This window comes from Anomalospiza imberbis, chromosome 7 (assembly GCF_031753505.1).
Source record: "Anomalospiza imberbis isolate Cuckoo-Finch-1a 21T00152 chromosome 7, ASM3175350v1, whole genome shotgun sequence".
Taxonomy (NCBI): domain Eukaryota; kingdom Metazoa; phylum Chordata; class Aves; order Passeriformes; family Viduidae; genus Anomalospiza; species Anomalospiza imberbis.
In genome coordinates this window covers 33,045,173-33,065,872 of record NC_089687.1, presented here as the reverse complement: position 1 = coordinate 33,065,872, position 20,700 = coordinate 33,045,173, and the positions used below count along the sequence as shown (strand labels likewise).

Here is a 20,700-nt window from a genome sequence, read left to right as displayed (position 1 = left end):
TGTTGTTTTTGAGAAAGATTGGAAGATTTTTGTTGTTTGTTTTCAAAATCATAAGTGGACAAAAAAATCAGCAGTAGTATTCTTTAACAAGTATTGGAAGTATGGGAGAATTGCAACATCATAATTTTTTTAAATGATTCTGTGTGTTTGCAGCCTTTGTTCTCTTACAAAGTAGATGAGAAATGCCAAATTTTTCAGCTAATAATACTGTAGTTATTTTAATGAAATGTATGTTATATACATTTTAATTAAAAGAGCTCTGCTCTTTTCCCAAGTCACCATTAGCCTGATTCAAAGTTTATTAAAGATACTAAGTTGGAACTATTCTTATGTACTGCATATGCCAGATAAAAAATAGAGGAGGAAGGTTATATAATGGCTTTGTTCTTTTAGTCTTGTCTCAAGTAATCAGCATCTCTACTGAAGGAAGGCATTTTATTTTAGTTTAAATACCTCTAACATAAATGAATAGGGCCTTTCAGAAGGTAGGACAGGCAGCTGGGGAAAGGTAATTCTACAAAAATGACATTTTGGCTTCTTTTATTATATTTTCAGTAAAATTCACCAAATAAATCTCCCAGTTTCATGCCAGGGGCATGACTTGGGAATCATGCCACATTCTTTTATCATATTAGCATTGCAAATATATTTTTTAAAAAGCCAGTTGTTGAGCTAGAACACATTTGACTCTTTTGTTGATTTTGTGTGATGCAGAACAGAATCCATCTCTCGCTTCCATAGCTAGCTGTCACCTCTCCTTGGGGCTAATGGGAATAATTTTGTTTGTGCCAGTGAAGGAAGCAAATAGAACCCCTTGACACAGAACAAAGACTATATGACGGGTAAGGAGGCCCAAATTTTCATCTTTTTTTTCACGTTCCCCTGACATGTTTTGTCCATTTACATTTGAAAGAATGCCTTGCTCCATAGTGTCCAGCAATCAGTCCACCAGTATGCCTCAGACCCAGGAATTTCCACTGAGTTTTCCCAAAGGTTCACAAGTCACAGTCTGGGAAAGCTGTGGATAAACGTGGGATGTGGGATTGCAGTTGTATCTGAAATGCCTCATCTGTGTGGATTATCTGGATAATCCAATTTACTGTTTCTAGCCTTTGAGTGCTTTGCTGCAGTGAGCTGCCCAGCACCCTCCTAGACCTGGTAGGAACATCCAAGAAAAGTTGTGAGAAATCTGGGAGGGCCATGAGTGTAATCTCACTTGGACTGGAAGCATTAAAACAGGATTGTCCTGGTGTGCTAGAGCTTGGTGGCTCTGCAGTAAGGAGTTAGGGTGGTTTCTGACTAGAGTTAACATTAATATACCTGCATTTGTTTTAAATGTATCCTGGCCTGGTGCCATGTTACTTCACAATGTTGATTTTTGTCTTCTTTCTTTTGATGTGTTTTTTCTGCCCATATTTTTGGCTTCAAATAATTACTTATTAAAATAATTTCTTATTAAACATTCCAGTAAATGACTAATGTCCTGCTGAGAAGCACAACATTTCTTATCACACAGTTTCTTAGAAAAGCTCTAGGAACTGAGAAAGGTTGAGTTGTTAAGATGGAGGTCATTGGTACTCTTCTACTTTAAAGAAGAGAAAATATTTTTCTGATAAACTTTTGTGTGAAAGAACATCCACACACCCATCCACTGGCCTTGTTTTGTGCTCATTCCCTGCTCATCCAGGGAAATCCAAACAGACATTTCTAACTTGGTGTTCCTCTTTTTTTTCCCCAGAAGTGAGCATTTCTCCTTACCAGTTCTTAACCCAGTGAGAGTAGCTGATGTGAATTGCAGTGCATGGTGGCTTTGTGGCACTTAGGTGAAATACCTGAGGGGAGGTGGTGAGAAAGGACTACCCAAGGTGTACCATTATGGGACCCCTTAACTAAGCTCACATACGCTGCAATCTGAAGAGCAAAGAAAACTAAGTCTCTGTGTATAAAACAGACAGAACTTTGAATGCTCAAAAAATACCCAAAAAACGTGATTGAAACCAAACGAGGTTAGTGAAAGAGGTAAAGAGAAAGAAAGAGAAAAATGGAGAAAGCAGTGTGGGTGGGGGAGGTAGGGGAACAGGGGAGAGTGACAGGGGTTAGGTAGGAGTGTGTCACCCTTCCGAGGGTCCCAACGATGCCTCGTTGCTCCTCTCCATCTGATCCTGGTGGTGAGGGTCCCCTGCAGCCCTGAGAAGTATAGAATCCAGTGGATTAATGTAAGTTTGGGGCAGGTGGGGATGCCCACGTGCCTCCCTTGCAGGGGGGCAGTTAGACCCTGTGCTTGCAGGACTCTGGATGTGTTGCAGCATGTGCGGGGTCTGGGGACTGCTTCAGGGTCCTTTGATGGGCCATGACACCCCTGAGCTGTCCTGCAGCTTCTCCTGGGATGAAGGGCCCCACAGCTGAGCTCTGCACAGCAGAGGGTGGGCATTCCCTGCCTCTGAGCAGAGGCTTTTTCACCACACACCCAAAACGTCCCCCTCCACCCTTTGGTACAGGCTCTGTGCCAGCCTGGCAGCTGGTAGCCCCAGGGCTGTGCTCTCTACCCCCAAGGTGCTAAGCTTGATCCCTCTGTGAATGTGTTCTTCTGCCCCCAGCCCAGACCTGAGTCACTTTATCTTATCAACATGCAGTCCAGGACCCCATTCAGGGTTTTGGTGGTTTTCTCTGTAGCTGTTATACATTTTTGCTGTAATAGGCAAAGGTTCTGCATGAAGATGTTGAAGTCATAAACTATAACATTTCAGCCTCCAAGAACATATAGGCAGCAAATCCAGGCAATGCCAAAAAAGCTGGGCCAAGTTTGAGCTGTGTGGTTGCCTGCCTGAGTGCAGCTACAAGGGGAGCTGCATGCCTGTAACTGCAAATCTAAAATGATATTTGTGAGAAGAGCTAGTGTCAAAGGCCAGAGACTTCCTGCACTTACAATTTATAGTGTGGGCTGCTGACCCAGCCACTTGATTTAAAAGCTCTCACTGCTTGTAAAGATACTGCTGCCTGTTTACAGCTGGGCTCTTGAAAAGGAGTGGTCATAGAAAATTCATCTCTTTAGGAGACAAAGAGAAATCAGGTTTGAAGTTGTGCCTTCTGCATGCCAGAAGGAGAAGTGGTTTCTGGGATTGTGCTATATCTTCTACAGTGACACCTTCTCTTACATGCCATCAGTTGCAAGCAAAAACTTGTGATAAATGAAGTGCCAACTAAATAATTTTAATTTCATCATAGTAATTGTTGTTTATAAATAATACTGATATGAGAAGCTCTTTGAGCTGTCAACGCTTGTCAGGTTTTGCCTTGTTTGAGTAGTTGCAGGAGACACTTGTTTTCCTGAGATGTATTTTGGCACCAGTTCCATGTGGACACCATTGTGGGTCACCCATAGTGACTCCCCTGCCCTATTCTGCCCTCTGCATAAAAATGAGTAACTAAGATGTTTGATATTAACATCAAGTTTTATGACTTACTGCTGTTAGGCCTCCCTCAATTCTGCAATTTCTCTAAAGTAATGTGAATAACAGAATTTCTGTACCTTTTGTGTTTGGAAAATTCAGAGAGTTTTTACCTGGCACATGTATTTTTAACTGGTTTTATTTTTGGCAAGAGGTGCTACCAGCACGCTGTGAAAGTGTTGCTGAGAGTTAAATTTTGCTTACCTTCTCATGTGTCAAGAGCTGTGAAATCAGCTGCATTTCATGAAGAAATCCACAGACCTTTTAGGAACCCACTGTAGATAGCCCTGAGCAGATGGTGGTCCAAAGCAGAAATGTGACACCATAGCAAGGAGGAGAAGACTCCTCTTGATTTGGTGTCAGTCTCTGGTTCCTCCACCCTCTTTTTTTAGTGCAGTGTGCTTGAGAACAGCAGAAAGGTTGAGGAAGTGCCTCCATCTTCCACACTGTTATGAACAAGATACACAGCAGTGCATATAGAATAAGATAACCAGGGAGTGTGACAAATTTCTAAAATTCAGATTTCCCACTGAGGTGCTGTTCTATGAGGCATCAGGTGAGCACAGTACACAGAGAATGTCCTCTGTGTAAATTGACAGGAGTTGAACCCAGCCCATGTGCATTGATCTGCAAAGGCCAAGCTTGGGGTTGAGCCTGCGAAGGTGTTGGGATGTACTGCTTTGAAGGAGCATTTCCCATCACTGTCCTTCTACTCCAGCAGTGGAGGAATCACAGTTAGCTGTACCCCATCTCAAATCAGGGCACCTCTGTTTAAGTGTTAGCAGTTTGAATGTAAATCTTGTGCCTGTTTATACCAATCTAAGAGCTTGCACTTTAAATATCAATTTTACTTCAAGGTGAAGTTTTTGAAGGTTGTCAGAGAAAATTCTTGTAACTTAAAACCAGAATACTCAGAGTATGTTAAATACTGTCATTTTTTGACAATTTTTGATTACCTTAGGCAAGCATCTCAGGTGTTTCCAGTGAGAAGGTTTACATTAGAAGAATTTCCCTGCCTGCTTCCCTGGGTGTTCTTTCCCATGTGCAACACTCTGCTTTACATGCCTTACTTTAGGCATTTCAGTATCTGTTGATGTGATGCAGCATTCCTGTGTTCTGCTCATGCTCATTCTTTAGCACCCAGTTTGGGTTTGTAAGCTACACTTTAAGTCAGTTCACTTACTTAACTCTTTTCTGATACTGTTTTTAATGTGAACAAAAAGAATCCATTGTTTAATTGCTCCACTGGAAAGACAACACTGACTTGAACTTTTTTTGCAGTGCATTTTGCTTTTTCTGCTCTGCACTGCATGGTTTGTAGTTAAATACAGCATTTGGCCCCTTAATTTAAATAAAGAAATTTTGCTTTCAGTAAAGGTTAATGCTATTTTGGCAGCAGTTGTTGGTGTGAGTTCTGACAGTCTGTGTTTGTAAGCTGGAGGATGAGGCAATTTTACCACTTCTGGAGGTGATGCCTGTGGCCTTTTGAAAACTGATGTGTGGTGGTAGTTCCTTCTCAGTTTATATTCATAAAAGTTTTTTGAGTGTACATGCTAATGGAAGTGAGATATTACTGTTTGACAGAAGTACAGCATAAAAAAGGAACAAGAAGAATGTCCTTTCTTTCACTCTGCTGTGATCTGCAGAACATGACCATAAATCTGACAGGGAGAGGTGAGGGAGCTGGGGGAGCTCAGCCTGAAGGAAAGGAGGCTCAGGGGTGACCTTCTTGCTCTCCACAACTCCCTGATGGGAGGGCAGAGTTAGCTGAGGGTTGGTCTCTTCTCCCAGGCTCCAAGGGACAGGACCAGAGGAAATGGCCTCAAGCTGTGCCAGGTGAGGTTCAGGTTGGATATTGGGGAAAAATTTGGCCAGGCACTGGAACAGGCTGCCAGGGAAGTGGTGGAGTGTCCCTGGACGTGTCCAAAAAGTGTGTGGATGTGGCAGCTGGGAGCAGTGAACAGGATGGTGCTGGACAGGGCTAGTGGTTGGACTTGATGATTTTAGAGGGCTTTTCCAGCCTTATGATTATGTGATTCTGGGTTTCATGTTTGTCTCTGCACTATAACCAGTTTCTGATAAAAGAACACATTCCTGTAGAGACGTATATGTTCTTTTATCATAACAGTGAAACTTAAAGCTGGTTTTATAAACCGAACCACCACGCAGCCCTGCCTACTGAATATGAAGAGTTTTGGTTGTGTGAATGGTTCCGCAGTGCTTGCACAGGCCCACTGCTCTGAGCCCAGCTCGAGTGTGTGCTGGGGTGGCAAAGGGGATTCAGCACAGCCCAGCAAAGCAGGCCTGTGCCCAGGAATATCAGTTAATACCAGCTCATACAGTCCTCTCTGCAGGGGCTTGCTCACTGTCCTCACTCCTCGTCCTCTTCTAACCAGAAGTTCACAAGACAAATGTCAGCTTTCATTTTCTCTGCCAGAAAAGGTCACCAGGTGTGGGAGGAAGCAGCAAAGCATGAGCTCTGGAAATACTGAAGTCAGAAGTAGGGAAAAGGGTCTGGCAGAGGGTTTATTTAGGAAGTAAGGGCTTGCCAGAGGAGTGCTTTGGCCTATTTTAAAATTGCTATCATCACATGAGCACTGATCATGTAGTGTAAAATGGCATGTGCCTTGTCTTGGCAATGCTCAGTCTTGAATTCTTTTTCCAGATGTTTCTTCCACAGTATTACCTGTGTCTGTAGCAGTTAGAAAGGCATATTGGTCCCGTGAAGCAGCAATTTTCACTTGATACCTTTACTCTGACACTTGTTTGCTGATTTTTTCCGTCTTAAAAAAATATGCCTTTATTCCATGTAAAATACACCTCATATTAGCGCTGTATTTTTATTTACTTATTAAGGCCAGCTTTTTTAATGATGGGTGAGTAAATTAATGCATATTGCCTCCATTTTCATCATCAGTAAAGATATGCAAAGAAATAGTTTCTTTGGGTTATAATCTTTGTTTTACCATTTTGGTATTAAAAAAAGAAACATATTGCAAGTCCTGAAGCCAGCCTGTGTAGTTGAGTTATTGGAGTAGTGAAACAGTTGTGGTGTGGAGTTTCTAGCCTAAAAGGTTGCTGCTGTGTAGCTTGCCCAGCACAAGCTGCAGGAAACACTGTTAGCAGCATTTGAATTTCTTGTTTTCCTAGGAGAATCTTGCAACCTGGTATAATGTAGGCTTTTTAATAAGGACAGCCATTCTGTGGGAGCATGAGTGCTTCTCATGTCCTCCTCTGTTTTATCCAAGCACCAAATGAAACTTTTCTTGCTGCTTGTGTCTGGCTTTTGCAGTTGGACTCCAACTCCAGGTTGGACAGGGCTTGGAGCAGCCTGGGATAGTGGAAGGTGTCCCTGCCCGTGGCAGGGTTTGAAACTAGATTGTGTTTAAGGTACCTTCCAAGCCAAACCATTCTGGGATTCCAAGACTGAAATATGTTACTTTCATAGTGCCTCAGTATTCCTCAGAGCAAGGCAGTGAAAATACTCTGCAGGAGATGTTGAGGTTTTCAAAAGTATTTCGTGTGACAGTTAAAGAGACATTGAGCGCCCAAACTTTATCAAATGAGCACAATTAAAAAAAACAAAAACAAAATCAGGATTTTGCTCCTAGGCATTCTGTATCCCTGCCACCAGACAGGGATTTATGTTTGGGATCTGTGAGGCAGCTAAAGGGAGCAAAGACTGTATGCATTCTTTGTATGTTTTCAGTTTTCACATTCAGTTTTGTCCCTGCCCATGGCTATTGCAAGCCAGTGCACATGCCCTTTCTGTTGGGCCAGGGTTTGAAGGACAGGCCTTTCCTTGTGGTGGTGAAGTATGGAGGTCTTGCAGAAAAGCCTTCTTGTGCTCTAGGAAGGATGCTGTTCTCCCTGCTAGGTGTCTTCTGGAGGTATCAGCTGCTGTTTCTGGTGGTGAATCTCACAGTTTGGCTTCCTCCCATTGAATGATCCTGTCCATCTCTGGCATTAGAGTGCTGGAAAATGCATCACCAGACATGTTAGCAGGGGTACAAGTTAGAGAGTCTGCTCCTGTTTGGGGCATTTTACTCAGGATTACACTGAGTATCCCCTAAGCTGATCTCTGAAATTCTGGCAGGTGTCACAGCTTATGCTACCTTGGTCATGTGCTAGTCATGAGGAAGGGTTGAAAGTCTGGTCCATTGTGATTAACTGCTGTTATGTCTGGCAGATGTTACTTGTTTCATTAAAAAGAAAGTGTTTTTTTGTTTTTTGTTTTGTTTTGTTTTTCCCTCCCTCTTAGGTGGAACGTATTGGGTATTCAAGGAGCCTTACTTAGCCTCTTTGTGGAGCCAATTTACTTCTCTAGCATCATCTTGGGGAGTTTATATCATGGGGATCATCTATCCAGAGCCGTATACCAGAGGATAGCAGAGATAGAAGATCTACCACCTCTTTATACACTCAACAGACCTTTACTTAGTGGCAAGTATCTAATGGAGAAGGCCGTGCCGGTAACTAAGTCTGTTCCAGTAGCATTGTGATTTTGTAGTTCTCAAAACCTTGCAAACTGTGTTGCTGTGAGTAAACTGCTTGCTGCTTACAATAGAGAAGCTGTGGTTCAAACATAAAACAGACACCCAGTCAGAAATACCATTGCAAGGACCTTTAAAAGTTGGAAAGAAGTGGTGGATGAAACTTGGGATGAGTTTTCACACCATTCCTGTTTGGAACATGTCCTAGGAAAAGAGTTGAAGGCTTAGGGAAGTCTCCTCCCACCTGTGGAATAGTGTGTTAGCACTCACTGTCACTTCTCTTGCACTGCAGATTTTTGTTGAGTGGTCCCTTCATCTATCACTATGCCAAGATAGACACACTTGGTTCACAATATCTAGGTCAATAATCAACTCAGAATGGATGGAGATAACACCTCACCTGTCTTAAAATCTAGAATGGCTTGTTACAGTAATGCTTTGAAAGCTTTAAAACTGAAATCTCATCCTCCCTCTCACTGTGTCTATTGCTTTGTTCTGTAGAGGTTAGCTTTTGGCATGTGTTTTTTTTTTTCAGGGAGAAAAAAGCTCAAAATTTTAAAGCATGTTCAAAGTTAGACATGAATTAAAAAAAATATATAGGGAGGGAGTGAGGAAAACAGCACTGTGAAGAATGAGTATTTCTTTAGGTAAGAAAGGTAATAAGGGTTCCCTGAACTAGGATGTCTAAAAATGTTAAATAACGTATTTGTCCTTATATTAGCAAGTAAGTAACAGTTGCAACACTCTGTACCAAATATCCAGTAGTTTTATGGGCATGGTAGCTGATGTATGGACTGTTTCTGCCTGATTTTGGGGAATTTTTATCAGTCCTTCAAGACAGCAGGTTTGTGGCAGGGTGAGAAGCATCTTTGTTATCCTTTTCACAGCATGTAGCAATACCTTGTCTTCTTGAAAATGATCTTTCTGCAATGGTGCTATCATCTATTTCCCATGAAGTAGAACCATCTGTTTAAACAGTTGAGCCAGGACTTGCTGTGCAGCAGAGAGTTTGGAAATGTTCTCAGCTGTGGAGTTTTCACAAAAATACACATCTCAAAAATGTACAGAAAGGTTCTTTAGGAGGTTGGGCTGAGAGCTATGTTGATGTATTTTCTTTTACTGGTTCAGTCCTGAAAGCTGATATTCTGACCTCTGCTGATAGATTCAGCTGGGGCATTTGTGTAGCTGCCCGTGTGCTCTTGGATTCACATATTTTTCAATGTATTCTTACCTAGAGGAAGTGTGGCAGAAATACCTGTCTCCAGTACTGTGTTCTTGTATCACACACACACCCCTCTTTATTTCCACCAGGGGGATGAGCTAGAACAGAAATACACCTGTCTTGCCTCACCGTTCTGCCTGTTTAGCTGAGAAAGTACTGTAAAAACAGGTTTTCTTCCTCTAATAAAGCAAATTTTATGTCTGCTGGGGCACCTGCATTAAGTCAAAATTATTTTGAGATACTACTTGTGCTGCTAAAAATTGTCTTTCATCATCTTTGTTTATGAGAGAGTTTTTGCTTACACCTTTTGCCAGCAGATTGAATCATAGAATCATTAAGGTTGTAAAAGACTCCCAGGATCATCGATCCAACCATGAGCCCAGCATTGCCCTGTCCACCACGAACACATCCTCATATATTCAATTCCAGTACGTACCAGAGCAGGTGTTTTTCAGCTGAGGGATGCAGGAAATCTCTCTATTCATAGAAAACTCCCTCCTCTGCTGGCTCTTGGAAGCCTTGGTTGCAGGATCCAGCTTTTCAAGGTGCCTTTAGCACCCCAGCACTGAGGGCAGTTGAGCTCTCTCTGAGGGGTGGCCATCCCACTTGAAGAGAAGACAGGTTTGAATCTTGTAAATTTCTAGAATAATCTGAAAAAAAGTTGATTTCTCAATCAGAGTGAGGATGGTTGGAGAAATCAGCCAATATCAAGTTGCCCATCTGCAGGGTGACCTGCCCAGACTCTTTTTGAGGGGAGCCACTGTGGGAGGTGGACATACAGGAGTTCACCTGGGCTGAAGCCTGAGAAAGGTACTGAGATCTTTGTGTTTAGAAATCCTTAACACATCTTTCATTTGTTCATTCCTGCTTCCAGTTCTTGAAATGCTTTCAACTTTTTGCTGTCCACAGTCTCCTTGAGTAAGGAGGACTGTGGAATGTGCAAAGGAACTTCCTTTCTGCTGATTTACTCAATTCGATGTTCCTCAGTGCTCTGTGAGATCCAGGCCATAAGCAGTGGTCATGGCACTCAGTTTTCTATACCTCTGAGATAGTCTTTCCTACATAAAGCCTATTTTTTGCCAGCTGAAGTGTCTTGGTCTACTTTGTTGTTCCTTGCACAGAGACCCTTTCACATAAAGGACCATTTTGCAGACCCATTTTTGTGTTTGTGAGACCAGGACAGTAGCTGATATTCAGTTAAAAGCATCAATACCAGTCCATGTAGTGGCATATATTCTGTTCACTTCCCTGATCCTTCACTGATAATTCCTGACATTCACTTTGATTACTGTTGCTGACTGACCTGACCTTTTGGTGGAACTGAGTGTTAGAAACTAAAATTTCATTCCTGGATGCCAATATCGAGCTCCAAGTGCAGCACTCCTTGTGCAAGATTGCTTTGGGTTTGTTCCTAATGTGTGTTGCTTTATATTCATCTGTGAGGAATTTCATCTGCCTTTTTTATTGCCTAGACACCCAGCATGTGAGGTTTTTTCTGCTATATTTTGCTATTGCTCCTCTTAGAGCTGTTTAAAAATAATTAAGTATCATCAATGATCCTACCTCAGTTTCCCCCCCACCTCCACATCCCAGGTCTACCCCGAGCTGGAGGTTCTCCAGCTGTGTTCACTCTTCCCAAAGAGATCATCATTATCCAGATGTTAGTGAATTTGTTTTTAAGGTAGACAAAAATAAATCCTTCAGGTGATTTTTTTTTTAAATTAGGCTGGTTTTTTGGTACCTTATCCTCCTGTTCACATTGGTGTTTTTCAGCTTTCTATGTCCTTTTTCGTAAAGCTTGTTTTAGCTCTCTCCTCAAAGAACTGTCAAACTTTATTATTTATATAAGCACTGGCACAAAGTGCTGTGACCTTTGCTTTTGTTATATCCCTTTGTAATAATATCCAACAATAAGTTCTGAGCAATGTTCTCTAAATAGCTTTAGTTCTATTAGTTTTCAAAGAAGAGTAAAATATTTGATTTTGTATCTTAAATTTCTGTTTCTAATCTCAGCATATTGTGCTATATTCATGGCTAGATTTTGATGGGGAAGATATGACCCACCTAAAGTTTTATCCAATGCTTTGATTTTGAGATGACCTTTATTCCCTGTCCGTGCTACTTTTGATCCACCATCAGGGACTCCTTGAACATCTCTCCAGGGTTCTTGCATACAAATAAGCAGCTGAATGGGTTGTTATTAATTAAATCTATTTGAAATTCTAAATCTGGGTTGGTTTTGTTGTTCTTTTTTTAAATTTAATTAATCCATCTCAAACCAAGGAAAGGAATATTATAATTGCAGTGGAAATGTAGTGCATACTGGATGTTCAGCTTTCTAATTTTTATTTGATTTGCTTGTGGGACTGGTTTTGATATCACAAGAGTTTTGTAGTCCTTGATGACCTCTGTCTGATCCCTGTACTGTTTTAATAGTGTATGGAATGAAAGAAAAGGTAATAGTATAGATGTCATTAAATTAAAGGGGAAAAAAAAGACAAAAAATCGTCATGTGGCATCAATTTCTTAGCACTTTTGTCTCAGTACTTTTGGTAAAACCAACTTTTGTATCAGTTCTCATTTTTTTCAGCTTATATTATAAGAAAACGGGGAATAGTAGGTTATTTTCTGTTATAATTCAGTTAATTATTTCTTATCAGTCATAGTAACAAGATTGATCCAAACCAAGAGTAAAAATACAACAGCTTCAGTGGTTTATATTTCAGAGGGTTTATTTGTTTATTAAATGAGGAATTGATGGTAGGAAGCAAACTGAATTTTGCTGGGTCATTCCGACCTTGCCCACTCTCAGTGCTGAGCCCAGAGGTGCCATGAGACTGAGCCAGGTGAGCCAGTCCTGCTCCCAGGTGCCCAGCTTCATTAGATTGTGTTCCAGATACCAGCCAGAAATGCATCCTGCTGTGTTGCTTGTGTTCAGTTTCCACAAATTCTTTAGATTTTATTAAGTGTAGGACTTGGCCTAACAGCAGAGTAGACTTGAAATAGGTTCTTGGCGAGAGCTGCCTTAAAGTAAAAGTGTGATTTTCATTTACTAGAGAGAACAAATTGCCCTGGTGCTTTGCTCTCTCCTGGTGAGGTGACTGAGACATCTTAAATAGAGTTTAGCCACCCCTGCAATGTCTGAGGAGTCACACGTGCACAGCAGCAGCTGCTGTGACCTTTGTTATGTGTAGTCCATCTTTGGGTGTTGTGGGGAATAAATCCTGCCCCGGGCAGGCAGCCAGACTCAGTTTGCATTTGGGTTGGATTCTGGTGGCCTTGCTTCTCCATCCCTGGAGATAGAGCCATAGTTGGAAGATGTCATCTAATTTAACACCTGAGCAAAGTGATTTGAGTCCTGTTTGGAATTCCTGTGGTTCCCTGTCTCTGGGCCTGTAAAGTGGGGAGTCAGCTAGAACACAGTGGATTTGTGCTGGAAGACCCAAATGTCTGCCAGTTCTAGCTTTGTGGAGGATGCTGAGGATGGGGCTGGCTTTCAGTAGCATCACAGGATGGTTTATGTTGGAAGGGACTGTAAAGCCCATCTCATTCCACCCCCTGCCATGGGCAGGGACACCTTCCACTATCCCAGGTTGCTCCAAGCCCCATCCAACCTGGCCATGAGCATTTCCAGGGTTCATAGCTTCACATCCATTTGGAAGTGACATGAACCCCATGACCTCCTGCCACAGAGCTCTCCACGGTCCCCTCTGCCGAGGAGGCTGCTTTCTGCAGCGGTACACACTTGCCCCGCTGGGAGGGACAGAACTAGAGAGCACTTTGGCCAGAATGAGAGTGAGATGTCCATCGTGTTACCTCTGAGAGTTGGTGAGAAATCTGCAGAGAATGCCCTCAAAATAACATATCTGCTTCTAAGACTGTTCACTCCCCAACAAAAGCCAAAAGTCACGCGTTTGTATTTATTACCATCATTAAACATCACTTTTCTTTCAGGTATCAGCAACGCAGAAGCCCGTCAGCCAGGGAAAGCCCCGAACTTCAGTGTGAACTGGACAGTGGGAGACAATGGTCTGGAAGTCATTAATGCCACAACTGGCAAGGACGAGATGGGCCGCGCGTCGCGCCTCTGTAAGCACGTGTTCTACAGCCGCTGGATGCGCATCCACGCCAAGGTACGGCTCCAGAGGGCCGCCTTTGCCACTCCTGAAGGCTTAGTGAAACACCTGGATGAGCTTGCTGTACTCAGAAGCCACTTTCTCAGCCTGTTTTAAGCTGAGCCTTGTGTTAGAGCCACAGAATTATTAAGGCTGCAAAAGACCCTTAAGAAGGTCAAGTGCAGCCATCAATGCAGCAGCACCACCATGTTCACGTTAAACCATGTCCTCTAGCACCACATCCACACATTGTTCGAACATTTCCAAGGATGGTGAACTCACTACTTCCGTGGGCAGCTGGTTCCAATGCTTTACAACCCTTTCAGTGAAGTTTTTTTCCTAATATCTGGTCTAAATGTCCCCTGGTACAACTTGAGGCCAGGTAGCTGCTGCTTCATGCAGTAATGGAAAAGAGCATTGTGTTTGTGAACTTTTTAATGTGATGCTGTCTGGTCCAAAATGCATATTCCTTGGTTTATAGCTGAGTAGGCAACGCATTCTGTCTCCTTTGAGGTTGCCTTTGCATTTTAATTTATTTGGAAGGATAATCCCATTTTCACTGCTGAGGTTTCACTCTTTACTCTCAGAAATAAAGCTTCCAGGAAGTATATTTGTGCTTTTTTGGCCTCAACATTTTGTGTGAGAGATCCTTACCTTGTTTTAATATTAGCTGTTTAAATAACTCACTCTGGTGCTGTTTGGCTTAATGGGGGTCTTGTCTCTCTCCTTCTCTTGTCTCTCAACCCCACAGCTTTCCTCCAGCTTGCGCTCAAAGATCCTCAAGCCCAACCTGTACCACGACACCAAGCAAGGAGCCACAGAGTATCAAACTGCTAAAGAGTGTTTGTTTAAAGCATTCCTGAAGGCAGGACTTGGAGCCTGGGTGGAGAAGCCCATAGAACAGGATCAGTTTTCTCTCACAGTCTAATTCACAGACTGCACATCACTTGGGAAGGGGAGTTGTTCTGGAGATTCCTGGTGTCCAGCATTGCTTTCTGGCATCTCCACAGCTGTCAAAACATCCTTCTGCTCTTTGAAGTTGGGTTTCTTTGGGTTTTTTTTGAAACTTCACAGTAGCTGTTTCTGTTTTGCCTAAGTATTGAAACTCAATGATGATGCAACACATAATTGTATATTTTGTTATAGGAAAGTAATTTCTGGTGTATTTCTAGAAATACTTTTACTGTAGAAAATTTGCAGTAAGGCTGTCCTTACTGTATACAATGACTCATTTTTTCTGGGTTAAAATAATTTCTTTTTTAATTCAATGTCATCAAGTGCATGAAGAAATTAATAGTTTCTCTAGGTTTTACACCACACTTTTAGGAAGTAGCTTAATTTTTAAAAAACAAAATAGGTGACAAAGCTGATTCTACTCCTCTGTTAACTTGTTTTCAACTGCAGATATTTTTAGTACGTAGACCACAGAGGCGGAATGGAGTCTGGACAGGACAGCTAGTTTTTTCCCAATTCCTTGCTCTTTAAAACCAGCTGCTGAAAATTTCATGTCTTTGATGTATGTATTTATTAGTCTGTGAGCCAGTTTTTAACATGCAGCTTTTTATTCTGTTTTTAAAAATACATTTACCTCCCATTTATACCCATTGTGAAGTCTTCATTTTTTTACCATTGTAAACTGGAAACAGCAAAATAATTATTTGTAAGTGAAGAAGTTTAGTCTATAACATGCAGAAGCCTGTTTAGAAGTAGGTGATTTGTGTATCCCAGGAACTCATCCAAATACAATCTTAACTGTAACAGCAATGTAACAGCTTTAAAAAACTCTGCTCATTTTAAGGGCACCAAGCCTGAGTTGCCAAAACCAGTCACTTGTTGGGTATTAATTGCTCTCCTCTAGAAGCTCTTGTAACAGAGAAACCAGTTCTTAAAACTTATTTCCTGTGAGTTATATCTGCTTTCAGCCAAATTGTTGTGTCTGAGATTCCCTTGCCTTTGGGCTTTACATGTGTGATGGGCATCATGAAGCTAATTAGGTAAGTTGCTCTCAAATGTGTGTCCATCTGTTTTGACTATTCCTTTAAAAAGTGTTTTTCCTGAAGGTGTGGACACTTCTGCTTTATGTAAAATTGTAAGATAGAAGTGAGATACTGAGGTTTCATGAACTGCTGTGTAGAAGGAGCACCTCAGGCCCAGCACCCCTGGGGTCAGCAAGTCCTTGGGGTGTTGAAGACTTTGCTGTAAATCCACTTCTGGCCAGTCACGAATGCTAAGGCATTTTAGCTTGAGTAGGAGCCTGTTCTGAGCTTCAAAACCCGATCAGACCTGAAAATCACCTGTGCAATAGTTGAAGTCTGTGGGTTCATGGACTGGGAGGAAGACACTGAGGTGCAAACAGTACATTGGGGTGGTACTGTGGATAACAGCAAGCATTCCTCTGGGAAGACAAGAGACTATGACCCAGGGGTCCCCTCGGGGAATTGATGCTTCTGGGGGTTACTGCCTTTTCCAGATGCCTGGGGAAGAAGCTGCAAGAGAGGGGCTGGGTTAATTCGCCTTTGTGGTGGCTTCAGTCACCCTGTCAGCTTCTCATTAAAGCTGGGAGCACTCCCGTGGCCTCTGCAGGCCCAACAAGGCTCTTGGAGTTGTCATCCAACTGAGGTGCAGACTGACCTCTTCCAAAACAGAAAGGAATTCAGTTGTGTGTGGTCAGATTCTGCAAGCACTGGGACACCAGTCTTGGGATTGGCCTTGTCTTGGTCACATTGCAGAAGTTCTCTTTGGGGCTGTAGCTGAGTGTGTGAACGTGTTTCTGTGGGGCTGGGGCAAAGGTGGTGACACTGTGTGTGTTTCCTTGGAGTCATTACTGCTCCCAGGTGAAATACACATTTTTAAGGGACTCATTCAAAAGTTGGTGTCTCTCTGAATTTTTTTGAGGACTAGGAAAGTAGTAGTTCAAACAATTTTTTTAATTAAGTCAAAAATATGTATAAAATATTTAAATAGTATTATAGACTTAGTTTTTTAGCTGTTGGAATGAACTATTAACATTAAACTATAATGGAAATATGTTCCATGCCAGAATCTTTCGACGAAGCAGTTGTGTCAAGTTATTTGTGAGGAAGAGTTGGTAATTCTGGGATTTCAAAAAAAAGTTTTCCAGGGTTGTGTGCAATCCGTATCTGTCTTCTGGGAGTCAGTAAAAACTGCTTGGCTTCCTTCAATCCCTTGTTCCTTTTTGTGCAGCTCACACGTGGAAGGAAGTAGGAAGAGATCCCTGGAAATCAGTGTCACCGAGCAAGGAGGGATAGCCATGTATATAATATCAAGTGACTGCAAAAAAGATCAGACAACTCAGCCTCTGGCAGCTGCTAAATTTTGTAGAAGACCAGCTTTTGGAGGGCTCTGGAAGGCCTGGGCTGGGTAGGTGGGAGCAGGCCTGCACAGGGAAGTTGTACTGCTGCTCTGGGAGCTGCTTCCATTCTTTTACTGTTTTTTCCCCCTTATATTTGAATATTTATAGAATTATTTTGATTGAATATTTACATAATTATAATTGAGTATTTGTCTCAGGATCTTCAAAGGACTTAGAGTAACAACTTTAATGTTGATGAATACTTGAAATTGAATTTAAGGTGTTTTTTCTCCAGATGGCAGTCTGGCTTGTAGTAAAGTTTTATAGATTAGGTAAATAGATAATTTTAAATATAGATGTTTTAAATATATATATATACATATATGTATATATGTTCTGCAGGATCATTTTAAGAAAATATGGGCCTAAAGGTTAACACTTGAAATCTTGCTTATGGCGGTACTCAGGACCTGGAAATAACTGTAGATTATTCTTATTGATTGTGTGAGTGTTGTTGTGTAGGAGCTTGTTGGCAGTGGGGATGTCCAGCTGGCTCTGCCCCTGGAGCAGCTGGTGGTGGGAACAGTGACTCTGCTGTCTTAGGGATTTACAGCAGTGGGGTTTCTTTACACTTGGCAATTCTCATTTTCTCCTTGTCTTGGAGAACACTTTTCATGGCTGGTTACTGCACAGGAAGCTCCAGAGTAGAAGGTTTTTGTGTGCAGTTCATCTAAATCGAAGAGAGCTAGCAGCTGAAAGGCTCAGGATCAGGGAACTGGTGTTGGATTTCATCAATCCAGTTCTGGAGACGGGCTGGGAGAGCTGCAATGTCTGTGTATGCACACAGTTTGTGGTGACTGGCAGTGGGGCCGTGCCGTGGCACACGGTTTGTGGTGACTGGCAGTGGGGCCGTGCCGTGGCACACGGTATTTGGTGACTGGCAGTGGGGCTGCAGCCCAGCCTCATCCCCAGTGGGCACAGCTGTGAGAAGCAGGTGAGCAGCATTGACAGCAATGAGCCATGGAGTGCCCAGGTGCACTGAGCAACCACCAAAGGGAACAGAGGGCACACAGGTGCACTGCATGAACAGGAGGCTATAAAAGGCTGGGCTGAAGGACAAGAAGGGCAGATGCTTGCGGCCTTCTGAAGTGCCATGGTGTTACTCTGTGTGGGCAGGTGCCTGAAGCCCTCTGAAGAGGTAAGGTGTTACTGTGTATGGGTTGAAGCTTTGTGAAATTGTGTGATGATACTCTGTGTATGGTGGCTGTCTCAACTGGTGAGACAGCTCTGTGTGATATGGCATATGCTGTGACAGGGCTGTTCACCAAAAGAGAAGGCTCTGGGGAGGCCTTAGAGCCCCTTCCGATGCCTAGAGGGGCTCTAAGAGAGCTGGAGAGCACCTGGAGTGACAGGACAACAGGCATGGCTATGAACTAATGGAGGTTAGATTTTGACTGGATGTTGGGAAGAATTTTTTGCCTGTGAGGGTGGTGAGGCCCTGGCACGGGGTGCCCAGAGAAGCTGTGGCTGCCCTGTCCCTGTAAGTGTTCAAGGCCAGGTTAGACAGGGCTTGGAGCAACCTGGGATGGTGGAAGATGTCTCTATTCATGGCAGGGGGCTGGAACTGGCTGAGCTTTAAGGTTCTTCCAAATCATTCAATGATTTTGTGATGTCTAAGAGTGCATGTAGCCAAGGAAAACCCCAAAACTCACTGTGCTCTCAGTGCAAGTGTGCACAAGTTAAAGCTGTTGGTTCAGAGTTCATGGGAGCATGAGGCAGAGCTTGTGTCATGGAGTAGTGCTGCCTTTGGAAACCAAGCTGTGGTTTTAAAAAAATTACCAGCTAGGAACTGAGAATGTGTTCTAAGAACTGCTTAGTCATGGTCACCACATAATTAAAATGTTGGGTTTTTCAGCTATCAGTGGTTTTCAAAATAGTTTTATTTCTGTTCCTTAAATTAATGTTTGGAAGGCTCATGCTTGCAGAGAAGCTGCACTTTGAATTCTTTCCCATTTCATCATCATTAACTGTCCACTGTGAAAATTATCCCAAAGTTTACTGAAAAGGAAGGAGAGCTGGTATTCAGGTATAGAGTCAGAAAAAAAATTTCATGTTATTTAAAACCTAAAACCCAACAGAAAAAAAACATATAAAATATAACTGTTGTGTCTCAGAATCACTGCGTGGTTTTTGTTGGGTTTCTTTATCAATTGATCTATTTATTTTCTAATATGGAGTGTTTTCAGTTGAGCGTAAATTGTTTCCACCTTCACTTTGTGTACTCCTGTTGGGACAAGAGTTCATGTTTATTGTGGGGCTAGAGCTAGCAGAGGCACAGAGGTTTTTGTGTCTACATCTGAGGCTTTTGAGGTTCATTGGGCTTGCTGCTCTTCCTTTATGCAAACAACTGGATTATTTGCAGCAATTTTGGGTTGATTCCCCATGGGAGAAGTTGTGTGGGTCTCTGGACAGGCAGGCTTGTTGTTTGGAGCTGTAGGATGGGGGGGTTCATCCCTAGGTAGGTGTTTGTTCCTCAAACACAGCTGGGGGGATGAACTCTGGCAGTTTTCCTTCAATGCATCCACTGGCATCATGTGCTCAAGCCCATATGGTGCTTCCAGTAAAAATGCTTTTTCTATAGTTTCTCTCTAGTTGGGAATGATGCAAACCAGTCATCAGGGAGGCTGCAGGAACTGAGGTGGGGCTGGAATACTGAAGCTGGCAGGGCTGTGGGGACCAGGGAAGGCACACATTTCTTGTTGGATCATGTCAATGTGCTATGTTTTTCTGCACCTTTCAGCCAAAGGCCGTTCCCACTACCCATTAATGAATGGGCCATTAATTGCACCAACAGCATTTGTATTTGCAGGAATGAGTTTTGTGGGTAGCTGTGTTTTTTCTTCAGTCATTCCAGGAAAGAGGAATTGAGAGCTGTGTTTGCAGCCAGCCTCAGCAGATAGAACACTTTAAGTAGTATCTGTTCTCTGGAGGGAGAGATCCACATTTGGTGTTACTGCTGTGTTTTTATGTTTTTAATATCTTCATCAGTATAATTTTTGTTGCAGTTTGGCTGAGACGTCCTCAACAAGTTTAAGATCCAATGTGTGTGTGTGTGTGTGAATATGTATTTATACATCCCTATGTATAATATTGCTGTGTATTATTTGCATTAAGCAGTTACTCTTCCCCAGTCTCCCTGTGTGACAGTGCAAACACATCAGCTTTACCTGCCTGGTGTAAGGTTATTAAAGAACAATTTCAGATTCTGTCCTTGACACTTTCTCCATTCATAATCCCAAATTTGAAGAGGAGACCTCATTATACCTCTGGTTTGTCACTTTCCTTACAGCATTCTTGTCCTTCTCCCGGTGTCACTGCTGAAGCACAACCCCTTGGTCGATTATTTTAAGCAATGACTGTTTTGCATACTACCTTGCTTTGTTTAAGTAATGTTTGTACAGAGATTTCAAAATATAAAGAGCTATATAATTGCTAAGTTTCATTATTATTTTTTTCACGTCAGTGTTGCTAGTGACAGCAAAACAATTAAGTGAAATGTCACAAAATACTGGGCATGTCCTCAAGGTGGTGGTTTTGGTTATGTCCTGAAGAGCTGGTAAGAGCGTGGGAAAGGGGAGGGCAAGTGACAGGTCTGTGACTCCAGTGTAGACACATGGCCTGTGTCAGGGTCTGAGAAGGGCTGTGCCACCTGTGGTGTGTTTTAAAACTGGTATTTTGCACTCAAATCCCAAGTGGGATCCCCAAAGCCTGTAGGCGGTCACCAAGGTTATCACCCCAGCACGTGTCTGCCATTGGGTTTGGATCCTGCCCATGGTGGCAGCCCTGAGCTGCTGCTGTGGGAGCTGGTGAGCCCCGTGGGTGCCAGCACTGCCACTGCCCAAGGAGGGGACCCAGCTCCCCAGTGCTGGGACAGCAGGAGCCCAAACACCTGATGGTCACCTCTAACTAGTGCCTGTCCCAACAAAGTGGGAAGGTCTGGTCCATATGTGCTACCCTTGCATCCTGCTCAAAGGATGCCTCTGGAGAAGTCTGCTCTCAGTTTTCAGTCAGAAATGCCAGCTCAGATCCAGGGCTGCAGCACTAGCTG

At 42.8% G+C, this 20,700-nt stretch overlaps 1 protein-coding gene across 3 annotated transcripts in view; it reads left to right on the top strand.

The window, feature by feature from the left end:
* ADARB1 (adenosine deaminase RNA specific B1) overlaps positions 1–20,088 on the top strand; it is a 61,672-nt gene extending 41,584 nt beyond the window's left edge. For all 3 annotated transcript variants that reach the window (XM_068196405.1, XM_068196407.1, XM_068196406.1), the window contains exons 9-11: positions 7,711–7,892; positions 13,119–13,297; positions 14,031–20,088. In XM_068196405.1, the coding sequence (XP_068052506.1) occupies positions 7,711–7,892; positions 13,119–13,297; positions 14,031–14,207 (538 nt within the window). In that variant the 3' untranslated portion in view covers positions 14,208–20,088. The remainder of the gene's footprint in view (positions 1–7,710; positions 7,893–13,118; positions 13,298–14,030) is intronic.
* The last annotated feature ends 612 nt before the right edge of the window (positions 20,089–20,700 follow it).